This window comes from Aspergillus mulundensis, assembly GCF_003369625.1.
Source record: "Aspergillus mulundensis strain DSM 5745 chromosome Unknown scaffold_6, whole genome shotgun sequence".
NCBI classification, from domain to species: domain Eukaryota; kingdom Fungi; phylum Ascomycota; class Eurotiomycetes; order Eurotiales; family Aspergillaceae; genus Aspergillus; species Aspergillus mulundensis.
In genome coordinates, this window is record NW_020797894.1 from 1,354,997 (window position 1) to 1,367,098 (window position 12,102).

General features: G+C 50.2%; 4 protein-coding genes across 4 annotated transcripts; 2 read left to right on the forward strand and 2 right to left on the reverse strand.

Annotated features, from left to right (window-relative positions):
- Positions 1–5,087: 5,087 nt before the first annotated feature.
- On the forward strand, positions 5,088–6,212 carry DSM5745_06628 (chitin synthase export chaperone; the record flags this gene model as incomplete). The annotated part of the gene is made up of 3 exons (XM_026748644.1): positions 5,088–5,325; positions 5,386–5,957; positions 6,027–6,212. The coding sequence occupies 3 exons, from the start codon at positions 5,088–5,090 to the stop codon at positions 6,210–6,212; spliced, it is 996 nt and encodes a 331-aa protein (XP_026602948.1).
- Positions 6,213–7,773: 1,561 nt separating this feature from the next.
- Positions 7,774–9,349, reverse strand: DSM5745_06629 (esterase/lipase family protein; the record flags this gene model as incomplete). Its single annotated transcript, XM_026748645.1, has 3 exons — positions 7,774–8,965; positions 9,023–9,171; positions 9,308–9,349. 3 exons carry the CDS (start codon positions 9,347–9,349, stop codon positions 7,774–7,776), a joined length of 1,383 nt encoding a protein of 460 aa, XP_026602949.1.
- Positions 9,350–9,959: 610 nt separating this feature from the next.
- On the forward strand, positions 9,960–10,435 carry DSM5745_06630 (putative quinol monooxygenase; the record flags this gene model as incomplete). The annotated part of the gene is made up of 3 exons (XM_026748646.1): positions 9,960–10,022; positions 10,083–10,195; positions 10,288–10,435. 3 exons carry the CDS (start codon positions 9,960–9,962, stop codon positions 10,433–10,435), a joined length of 324 nt encoding a protein of 107 aa, XP_026602950.1.
- A 551-nt stretch (positions 10,436–10,986) lies between these two features.
- DSM5745_06631 (HIG1 domain-containing protein) lies at positions 10,987–11,892 on the reverse strand (the record flags this gene model as incomplete). The annotated part of the gene is made up of 2 exons (XM_026748647.1): positions 10,987–11,755; positions 11,852–11,892. The coding sequence occupies 2 exons, from the start codon at positions 11,890–11,892 to the stop codon at positions 10,987–10,989; spliced, it is 810 nt and encodes a 269-aa protein (XP_026602951.1).
- Positions 11,893–12,102: the final 210 nt, after the last annotated feature.

Genomic DNA, 12,102 nt, shown 5'->3' on the forward strand with positions numbered 1-12,102 from the left:
CTATAAGCTAGGTACTTTAACGCTTGAACGCCGCTGCCTAGAAACTGAGAGTCTGACATACCCCGTATTTTCTAGATGCCGTACGTATCCGTTGGCACTAGTAGTTTAGTACAGTACAGTGGTTGGAGTATCGGGCAAGCCTAAATGGTCAAACTCGAAGCTTTTAGCCGTGAATCTGTAGACCAGGGTCCAAAATACATACCTCAACCGGTGTAACTCGACTCTGGGGTGAATTTGTTTGTGCGCTTCAAAGAGCTTGGTCCCCATACGACCCTAACAACCCCAACCTCAACCCAGCGGTCCCACCTGCTGGTTGAATTCTCGTGGGCCGGAATACTTCCGAGAGAGTACCTGCAGGACCGGTCCAGGTGATGCTGCTACTCTGTTCAGAGTATCTACTCCGTAGACTTAGAGAAATGGTGCGTTCTCCAACTGATAACCTTAGTTAGCTCACCATTGCGTAATCAAGTGATCGACAAGACTGTGCTCCTTTTACAACGGAGGCAGCAACAGTTAGTCGATGGTTGGCTGATGTGGCCTTGTGGGATAGTTATCGGAGACTGACAATGCTGGAGCTCCGTGAATGGTTGGATGCGGGCTTCCCTTAGAAGACGCCGTAAGATGAGTCGCAGGCGTTGGCTTACCTAGCGCAGTGTAACAACGTTGTAATGGGGATGGATCGATGATCCGTAGGTATCTGATCGAGTCACTCGACACTCTTCCGGAGTGAGGCGCGATCTTTATGGAACGGCCTCCCGCTCCCGCAGCACGGATCCACCGTGTCTGTTCGCGAAATTTGCGGGTGGTTACTGGTCAGCAAAGAATATGTTAAAAACGCGTCGTCATCAGCTTTCAAGGTTCCCTGCGAGCCGTTGGAGACGAAAGGGGCTGGTTGGCTGGTTTCGGGGGCGCGGTATATGAGCAAGGATGATATGATCGACAACTAACAAGCGGATGTGTGCCAGATTGATTCAAGCGACGAATTGTGCCGTCAGCAAGCAAAACAAGGGTCATGTCATGATCGTCAGGTCAGAGGATGTGGCAGAGAATATCAGCGCTATCCGCGGAAATAATATCCTGCGCAGAAGAAGCAATCGGTGCAGCTGCAGCCATCCCGCAGCTCGCAGGCTTTCGGTGCTCACAAGTATAGAATCAAGGCAAGGCATCGTCCTGCCAGCGGACAGTATAAGTACTCTTGCCTCACGATCGGGCCGAGACAGGATTGGTCTGTGGCGCATAGTCTAAAGCTCCTGTGAGCTGGCCGGATTCTTAGCAGGGTGCAAGTGCCGTGATTCGCAGGTTGGTCAGTACTGGAGCACTCGGCCGCAAATTAAACGACAACGGTCATGCAATCATGGATCCAATAGCCAACAAGCAAGAAGCGCCGGCGTACGCAAGAAAGGCAGTTCCGGGAGATGCGCTGCCGGGCTTCTAGGTGCGCGCAGTGAAAAAGGGTCGTGCGGGCCATCCCACCCGCATTTATCCTGATTTCGTAATTTCGGGGCTCCATATACCTCGCAGACGCAGATGGCTTGCTTGGGGATGGCAATGAAGACGCCGGGCTGTGTGTGATAAAGATGCATGGGCCAGTGCCGGGAACGGATGGAGAATGAAGCCCGGCGACTGTCCCAACGAGGAACTCCAAGTGGTCAAAACACGTGTGACAGCCGGGATGGTTATTGTCGATGGTCTCCGAGTTGAGTTGAGTCGAGTCAGTAGCTGGAGCTGGAGAGCAGACGATGGCAATGCCGGTCGCTGAGCACAGACTCCACCATCTCGGAGCAATACACTAACAGTTGGGGCCTTGGCGACAATTTAGATTATCTGCAGAGCTTCCGTGATATTGTTAATGGACTGGCAGAGAATAGACGAGGTCAAGGCGCTCAAGCATTAGAGCATCTCCTGATTTTCGCCTGATCTTCCCGCCCCCGGGGGCAACAGGGCCAGATAATGAGAGAAAGCACCAGGTCCAAGCTCCTCGACTAAACCGGACACATGCTGCAGGCCTGCACTGGCACATGTGATGCTGCCTGTGCGAGAGTCTAGATCAGGCTTGCGACGGATAGAGAGAAGAAACAAAGAAGGCTCGTCAGTCATTATTGTCGGATTCAACCGGCTAGAAATCCCAACCCTGAATCCAAACACCAGACAAATGGACTCCGTCCGTCTAAGGCAAAAGTACACTCCAATTGTTCCTTCCAGCCACAGCACGTATGTAGTAAAACACAGTCGAAGAGAAGATGATCAAGCAGTTTATAACGAACAGAGGTATCACAGCGATAGTAACAGTCAAAAATCAGCTCGCTTCCAGTAGATAAAGAAGATTGCCGTGACATCAGCGTGCTGTTGTATACAAGTGGAATAGGGTTTCCCGATAGCCCGGAGGCTTGAGGTTGCCCAGCTTTGGCACTGCGGCAATGGGTTCATCGAAAGACAGTCTCGATGTCAACGATTGCAAAGTACACATTTCCCCACGACGACAATGAACCGGTCGTGCGGAGAGCTCGAACATCGGGCCTCTTTTGGCTCATCGATCGATGTGCGAATGACATGAGAGCTGGGTTGGTTGCAGCTGCTGTAGATGTAGTAATTTTTGTAGTGATTGCACATCGTTGTTGGCAATCTGACCGGCCAGCCGAAATCAGTACAAGCGAGGTGAATTGGGAGTCGAGTGATTGGTTCACTTTCTTGATGCGAGGTACGATATAGGTGTAGATGCAACTGCAGCAGGATTGACGTTAGGCGCAGCGGATGGGAGACGAAACGGTCCAGATTGAGGTCAGAGAATCAAGAATGAAGCGCAAATGTACCAGAAGCAAAGAACAATATATACTCATGGAGTCTTGCTGGTGGATTCATAAAGAGAAGTGGTCCAACTTGTAACTGCCATCATCAAGGATTATAGTAGGGTCCGGGTCCGTCACAAGCCAGGTGCAGTCTGCCAGGGTTACTCGACAGGGGAGCTGGAAAAAAAGGCAGAATTGGAACCTGATTGGCTTTTTTTCTTCTTTTGGGTGTTATTATTTGGAAGTGTCTATTATTATTCTGAGTCGATTATTTGCCTCAAGTAGCCCGGGGTTAAATATTAGGGATTGATGGAGACTTCATCCCGAGCCAACCACAGCGAGGCAAAGAGCCCATCCAGTAGTCCAGCATCATGGATGTCCTGTTCCGAGCCATCGGCCCCGAAGTAGAGCGGTACCGCGGCTTCGTTGCAGGTTGCAGGCTTGCAGCTGTGAAAAGAAGGGTGGGACCCAGGGGGCCCACTTGGATAGCTTCAGTTTTGTTTTCATGGGTCCATCCGTTTCGGCTCGATCGGTTTGAGAATATTTATGGGTGATCGACGTGACGCCGTCCCTCAAAAGCCGTTGGCGTTGACGCACTCCAAGCCTCTATCGGCACGTGGCGCTAGCTGGGATCTTATGCAGAGATCAATAGTCAATTGGCTTGACTTTGAGACTTGATGCTGTACGGTGTATGTTCTGTCGGAACTGCGCTGGGCGCAAAGCCGAACTCGGAATAGTAGCGGGCCAGCGGAATAGTTCCACTGTGATTGTAATGCTTCGTAAGGTTAATCTATGGGGAACTTCGTAAGTTCGTACGTGCCGGTAGATTCGGCAGTTGTAACCACCAACCTGCAGTCCCCACAGCATAAACTTTGGCATAGGCCAGGGTTTCTCCTGCGGGACGAGGGACTAGAGCTAGGTATAGGTATGCTCCATTCCGCGACTCCTGGGTGATATGTTATCAGCAATAATATATCCTTCGGAAGAACACCAATTGGCTGCGGCCATTTTAATTCCGGCTCTTATTGCTGGGTTTTTGCACTTACGTGTTCCGTCCACTATGCGAGAGCCGGATCATGCTCAAGACATACAACACCCTACCTGGCTTCAGCCAAGCACCAAGCCCAGTCAAAGCAGCTTGAGCTACTTGGCCTAGTTCATACGAGATAACGTTTTCGAGTTTGTCGCTGTTCTTGCAAACTCCCGAGTTTCAGCCACGTCAAGCACAGACTGCACTGCAAGTCTTGGTGCTGTCGTTGTGGATCAAAGATGTGCCCAATAGCTGCATGTTTCGGTGCAATTTTTGTGCTTAGTCGCCATAGCGTGATCTTTTGGTAAGTGCCGAAACCCTACAGACGTCAGATGGCCTCTGCCTACTCGTTCTATGGCGGCCCATGGCCCACAATCCGTGGCGCCACATCGAGAAAGACCTCCGCGTTCTCTGTAAGTGAACCTTGTTGTTTATGCCTCGGACCGTGACTTATGAAGCATGGGAATAGCGTTCACCCGGATACAACGGCCGGGGAAATGAGGGGAACGTTGCGCCCTGCTAGGAATGAGCCATGCTAAGTGCTAACTCATACCAAGCAAGCTAACCAAGCCTCAATCTCCGTCGACGGTGTCTGTGACTGAATGCAATGGTCTAGACTGCAGGTGCAAAGTGTTGGGATCTCTGACAGAAACAAACGCAGTTTCGACACCCGATTCACTTGAGGTAAAGATTGTACTCAAACGGTAGGAGCGCTGACTATCGTGGGCTCGCAAGAGGCTGGGACCGAAGAAAAACGACATTCTTGTGGCTGGAGGTTCTCGGAAGGATTCTAGAAGGATTATTCGGAGGATCGAATGCACAGAATCCCGGCCGTAGAACTCCGGCGGGCGGAGTAAACATGGTTCCGAAACCGGCTTAGTGGCTGAGTCGATACGCTAGGCCGAAGGCGGTAAGATACCAACCAGCCTCGCCCAGCCCCGATCGGCACTAGTGGATCTCGTGATCTGACTTCAAACAGCCGCTGGACCCCTCCCCAGCCTCGTTGAGGCAACTTGTATCATTCTTTGAAACTTCCCTTCCCTCAATACTTCGTCGCTTCCCCGCTGTCACTCGCTTAAACGCCTCGCTGCAGTGTGATTCTGCGCCCGGCCTGTACCCAAATCGCTCACTGCAGCCTCGTTCCTGAATCCTGATCGGAGCGGAGCCCCTATCCAGTCCGCCTCAAAGGCCAAGTCAAAGCATCCAACAACGCAACCGAAGTTGAGCAAAAGAGTCAAAGGAGGGCGAGATACACGCCAACTGCTGCCAATATGGGCTTCGGTGACTTTGACGAGATCTGCAAGAGGGCAGCACTGCCGCTTTGTTCTTTGGTTGGTCCCTCGTCCGCGATATCAGGTTTTACCGGAATTATACCGAACTGCTATGCGCGAAATATTGAGCTGGCCAACACGATTATCTTCGAAGGCGCTGCCTCATTTCTGCATATTATTGCGCTAGGGATGACGGTGATTATGATCCTGCATATCAGATCGAAATTCACCGCTGTGGGTACGTTTGATATTCCTTCGCTGCGGCGGAAGCAGCACTAACCATTTATTTCCCGCATAGGGCGAAAGGAGATCATAACATTCTTTTACATTTACATGGCGCTTACCGTTATTTCGCTGGTCATCGACGCAGGCGTAGTACCTCCTCGAAGCGGTCCTTTCCCGTGGTTTGTCGCCGTCCAGAATGGCTTGGCTTCCGCGCTGTGTACAAGTCTGCTCGTCAACGGGTTCGTCGGGTTCCAACTGTATGAGGACGGAACTGCACTCTCTGTCTGGCTGCTCCGGTTAACGTCAACGGTCATGTTCGCCGTGTCCTTTCTAATCTCAATCCTAACATTCAAGTCCTGGGGCGGTCTAAGTCCGACAAATACGCTTGCCTTGTTTATCGTTTTGTATATCATTAATGCAATCTGCATCGCTGTCTATCTGGTCATGCAGCTTCTACTCGTCCTCAACACCCTCGAGGACCGCTGGCCCCTCGGCCATATCGCATTCGGCTTGCTCGTTTTCATCGCGGGACAAGTCATTATGTACGCTTTTGGAGATGTCATTTGCGATAACGTTCAGCATTACCTGGATGGGCTGTTCTTCGCTACTTTCTGTAATCTTCTCGCTGTCATGATGGTATACAAGGTACGTAACCTCAACCCTAGTGTCCCGACGCTTGACTTTACATATATCTAACACCATTGGTTCTTCTAGTTCTGGGACTATATCACAAAAGAAGACCTCGAATTCTCCGTCGGAATCAAGCCAAACAACTGGGAAGTCAAGGAGCTTCTTCCTGAGGAGGACCGCCGGACTATGGTCTACCAGGATACGAATTCGGAGTATGCCGGAAGCATGTATCATCATCGTGCATCGACCTATAACGGTCACGGCTATTAATCGGCATTTTTAGCGCTTGGGCCTGATTTCTTCGCACACATCATGCATATTCTTGACATCTTACATTCTCTTACGATTATGGGCACTTATTTCGGAGCGGGATATACCAATCTATTAATGATTTTGGCTTGGACTGTCCTAGCTTTTGATTATTATCTAATTTGTACTTTACAGCGATTTCAGCGTCGGGTGATTTTCTTTCCATGTTCTTCATTCTTCTGCCCCCGCAAAGAACCGTCGTTATACTTGTCCATTTCTGGTTTACCATTCTCATTTTTTTAGAACCCTCGTCTATTGTACATAAGCCAGGATTTAGTGGCGCACACTTCATCGGCTAATCATGGTCCTGAAACCGCCAAGACAGGGACGGCCGAAACGTTGATATTAGCATCTGATAGGGACTACTTCATGGAAATTTGGCGATTGAAGAATACTGTAAATCTTTGTACCTCACTAATGGTGCATCTTATTTTTCGAAGAAACGAGTGCGATATACTCCGTATCCACATCTCAACTCCTTCAGAATCGGCCAACTTGCGGTATGCAGTTGGAGATTCCCGTTCATTGTCTCCTCTCAATCTCATATTATAGTAGGATCTCCATAATAGGGATGTGAAATGCTCATTTTTCCGTATATAAGATAGAAACTGGTGGCTTGTAAGGGCCTAGCTTTCACAAGGTAATTTTTGAGGTTACTATAGGGTTTATGACTGTCTGCCCGGGTGTCAAAAAACATGGACATGTTACAGACTGACTGACACAATGGAGAAAATGTTGACATTTGCACATCTCTATTCTCTACTCCATAACAAAAGAATGTGGCAGGGATCCAGCAGTTCCACTTCGACCGAACTGGGTGGGTAAGGGCCTAAAGGCTTGAGTTGCTTTGACGGTGTCACGTCAATAATAATTTCAGCGGTACTTGTCCAATAAACCCTAAACGACGGCGATTACTGCCGCAAAGGGAAGGACATCATCATATCAAGGCACGATCTATCTGCACCGAGATGAGGGCTATGTAATAATAGCCGGTTAGCAGAATCAGATGGTTGTTGACGGACTTTGCCGTCCGAATTCTAGGTCTCCGTATGCTGCAACTCGCTATAATGCTGACTCCTGAGTCCTGATAGGTCGGAGAACTGGAGAAAACCGGCTGATTTTTCCGCTGAGGTATAGACTTATAGCACCACATCGACTACTATAGAGGACGGGAAGCTGGTCCTAATCCTGTTGTTGGAGGGCGCTGGTAAACGATAGTCGCGCACGGGGCCTCGTGCTTCTGCAGGGTTGAGAATTTCGCTGCTAATATTAACCGAGCTAGCTTGGGTTGGAACGATTAGTCGCTCTCGTACTTGTGCCTTACTCTGTACTTCGTACGCGGCCTCCAGTACTTTCGTCCTGGTGTGCTGTTGTCGGAGAGCAAATACGCCCAATAAGCTTCGTCAGACGGCTCCAGTAAGCTGGTAAGAACGCTTATTCCAGCCTGAAGAATCGCTGTCAAGCAAGATCGACAGTCTGACAGTTGCCGCTCAGACGGAACGTGCCGGATGAATTTGCAGGATCAATCAATAATTACGACGTCCTCGTCCGTCCCGCTCTCGGCTTGGTTGTGGGCTCGGTCTTGCTCGGGCCGCGGCATGTTTTCCGTTGGTGTATCGTTGAAAACAGCTTGTCCTCGAGCGGTACTGTACCAACCCCTATCCACCGACCTGACCATCGCCGTGCATGCGTGGTTTATTAGTTCGTAAAATGCCGGGTTCTGCTTCGGTAGGAACATGCAAGTATGGGCCTTGATCTCATCGGTAGCTTTATCATTCACGGCTTTGGTCCACTCCAGTCCCGGCCCCATGCGGTTCGGCTTGTCTTGGCCTTGGCCTTCCTCGTTCTCCGGGAGAGTGCAAAATGTACGGTGCTTCGAGCGGATGATTCGGGAGCTAAACGATGCTGCTTGACTGCTGCCTGTTTCGTTGACGTTGCTGGTGTTCTCCACCAGGGATGAGGCACCCTTCCCTAGGCAGGTGTAAAAGTTCACGCATCTGATTCCTCGATCCTTGCGCATTTGTGACAACTGGGAAAGACGTTGTTGAAGTTCCGTCGGTCGTGCTAAACAGCCCACAAAGGAGAGATGCGACGAAACCCAGCCCCAGCTATCAGTCAACCGCTGTCGCTGGGAGTACATGGCTGCAGCTCCTCCCGCGGCGACAGCTCCCGCGGCACCCGCAAACATAGCATACCTTCCCCAGCGCTGCCAAGATGGTGTCGCTGCAGCGTCGTCATTAGCAACCGGTGGTAACTTTTTGGCATCGTTCGGGGGCGCCGGGGTCCCTTTGCTAGCAGTGTTGTTTGCGCCGATACCAAATAGCCCAGCTACCTCAGAGAATGCGTTGTATGTCGACGTTATGCTCTTATAATGTCCTTCGGCACCGTATGAAACCACGCCAGGTGCGATTCCCAGGTATGGCGTATCAAAAGCAAAAACGCCCTGGATATGAGGAAACATGAATGAGCCAGAATCCGCTATATTCGTGCTGTCAGCGGCTGCTGTCTCCTCCGAGCCTGCATGATATTGGTACTGAGAGGAATTTGGGGAGGTCCTCGCCGGTATGGGCTGTTCAGAAGCTAGGAGCAAGAGCATGTCCGCAGCGACAATGCCACCCATTGAGTGGCCGACAAGAAAGACGTGCACGGATGGATCAACGGTAGGTGAAGCTGTTCCGTTGGCGACTTCCAAGTCTATGACTTGGTTTTGCAGCCTGCAGAATGTTAGCTCGTCTCCATAAGCTGATTTAACAATAGGCACTAAGGCATACCATTCCCGGAGCGCGCTCACAGATTCTTGCAGGCTTCCCCGGGTCTCGTACTTGGGGTAGACAAGAGTCGCGACGCTTATGGAGGGAAGCTTGCTGCTAAGGAGGGCCTGTAAGTGTCTCGGAAAGTCACCGAACGTGTCATCGCCGCCCTGAATTCGTAGAAAGGTTCGTTAGCAAGGACTGTCTCAGACAGTAGAATGTGATTTCTCTAGAGCCAAATATGCGGAGAAGTTCGAGTCTCCTGCTTGTGCACCAGATCTCATGAAGCGAGCATGAGTTGCTTACCTTGAATCCATGAATAAACACTAGTAGCAGGGTCTTTTTCATGTTAAACAAGATAGGCCTGAAGCCGGGCCAGATATTTTGATGTTCTTGTTGGTCACAGGGAAGCACATTGAAGAAGGTCCCCACTCAGCGAAAGCTACGTCACTGACCAAGGCACGTGATGCCTACTATATACAACTCCCGGCATCGATAGATGATCTTGTGCCTGCATTGTACAGTGAGTATATATTCCGAGTGCCTTAGGTAAATTGGGACGGGCTTTGAGCCCAAAGATATGTCTTGTAAGTCGGACGTGATGACAGCAGAGGGTCTTTCATGAGCAACTCCACAGTGCCAGACCGAGTCGATGGCTGCCCTTTGACTACTGTATTCTGTTCGACTGCAATGTACATCTCATATGAGAGAGACTTTGAATGAAACATTCTATTTACTCTGTAAGTCTGTATAGTGCAAATATCCACGTCGGGCGATCTGCTCCTACTGATCTCCTCCCACATCCTCGGCATCTTCCCTTCTCCACTTCCGCGACAACCGAAGTCTAGACTACATATTTGCTTTTTATATCTTCCTACTCAATGTTCACAACTTCTATTACTTAGTCTATACCACCCAATCTTCCCTTCATTGCACTTAAGCCATAAGAGCAGCCGTCATGTCTCCCAAGGAATTCTACAATGTTGTCCGACTGGTTCCCAAACCTGGCAAATTCGATGAGGTATATAAACCCCCCTAATCACCCCATTCACAATAGCAGTACCACTAACTAAGCTCCAAGGTCTCTGAAGCATTTAGGACTCTCTCAAAATACGTCGAGGAGAACGAACCCAAGACTCAGATCTACTTTGCCGTTCAACCGCAGGGATCCGAGGAACTTGTCATTGTTGAGAAGTGAGCGTCCTTCTTTCCCATGGGCCATGTCCAGTCTAGCTTTGCTGCAAGAGCGGTCTGGATCGAAGTATGTGCTAATCAATAATTTGCAGATACACCGACGCTCAAAATCTGAAGGAGCATGCCTCCACGCCGGCGTTTAAGCAGTTCTCTAAGGCCATTGGCGGGTTGTTAGCTGAGACGCCTGAGCTCAAAAGGGCTGATTTTGTGGCTGGGTTTGAGGGGAGGGCAAAGCTTTGATAGGGCTCTTTTGCCTCTGGGGTATGCTGTGAAGTGGAGATGCGCCTCAAATAGCGGAATGTATATATTAGAGCTGGAGTTTGTCTTCCGATGATGACCTGCATACGGTAAACCGATTGTCCATACATTCATAAGCGATATAGCGATGAGTAAGATGTGTTAGCATATATTCCACTAGGCTATAAAAACCTATTGGCTATATAGCCCGTTCGTATACTCTAACAAGATGAATACTATTCTAAGCCAACAATGATTGTCGCAAATCTGAAACTAAGGTGTATATAACCAATGAATGAGGTAGAACATTTGCATATATCAGATGAGGCTTGTTTTAGGTATAATTCCAATAGAAAAGCATGGACAAACGCCAGTCTTCAACCAAAAAATCATCATTAGGAGGAGAGAGCGTAAAAGTACAGACATGAGTATATGAACCAAATATAAAATCGTGGTATGAGAAACCCGCCCAACCACGAGAGAAACAAACATGCTATACACAAACAAACAGCCATCTATCCTTTATGTTGGAACATTAAAGCAACCAAACGGAATCACTTTTGCTTTTCCTTCTTCTCCTCACCCTTCTGCTCCTGCTCCTGCTCACTCTGCACCCCCTCAACACCAGCCTTCTGCTGCGGCGAGGTAGACCCAGACTCAGGGTCAGATCCGGCGTCTGTGTGGTGCTTCTCGTATAGTGAGCGGTGCTGCTTCTTCAGGCGCTGCTCCTCAGCAGCAACCATATCCTTCCAAAGATCACCTCCCTCTTCGCCCTTCGGCGCCTCGGCGTCCACCGGCAGGCCGGCGGCGATCTTCTTAGCATCAAGGTCTTTCCTAACCCTCCTCCTCTCGGAGATCTCAAAAGCAGCACTAGCAATCAGCACAGCAAGCGTGGCGCCCTGCGCATAAACACGAGCTTGGACGAGCTTCTGCGGACCCGAGAGGTAAGGGTTGCGCCCGACAATGGCAAAGCTACCAATCATTGACGCCACCCACGTAGAGAAGACGATGGTGTAGCGCTCCTCCCTTGCCCAGGCGAGAGCGCGATCGGAGAAGCTCAACCCGCGCAGTCCCTCTTCGCGGAGGCGCTCCTCGCGGTTCTCATACCATTGTCGGCTCTGGTTCTGGGAAGCTTCGAAGGCGCGGGAGGAGCGGTCGGCACCAATGATACCGACGAAGGTTCCGGATGATGTGACAAGGAAAGCTTTCATGGGGATTGTGAGGTTGCGGATTGTGTGGTAGCGGCGGGATGCGGCCATGACACCTGCATAGCCACCGATGAGACCGAGGACTGTACCGATGGAGCCTCCCTTGAGGACCTGGCTGTAGTTGCGAATTAGTACTGTGATCTTAACCTCTTGCTATTTTTGAGTTTTATCGCAATCGGGCTGAGCTGCGGTGGTGTGGTGGCGGGCTTACCTGTAGTGGGCATCTTCTTCTTCCTTTGTGAGGAGCTTCATGGTGAATGTGGTGTATGTACAGAAAGGTGGATGGATATATATAAGCTGTAGGGCTGGACACAGAATCGGGATCTGGACAATTGGAGACTCTTATAAAGAGGAGGATGAAAGAATTTTGATGTGCAGATGACGCGAGAAGGAAGTTATCGGAGGGAGCAGAGCCCGGTGACGTCTAACGGGTTGCGGGATCTGTGCCGGCGGGCCAAACTC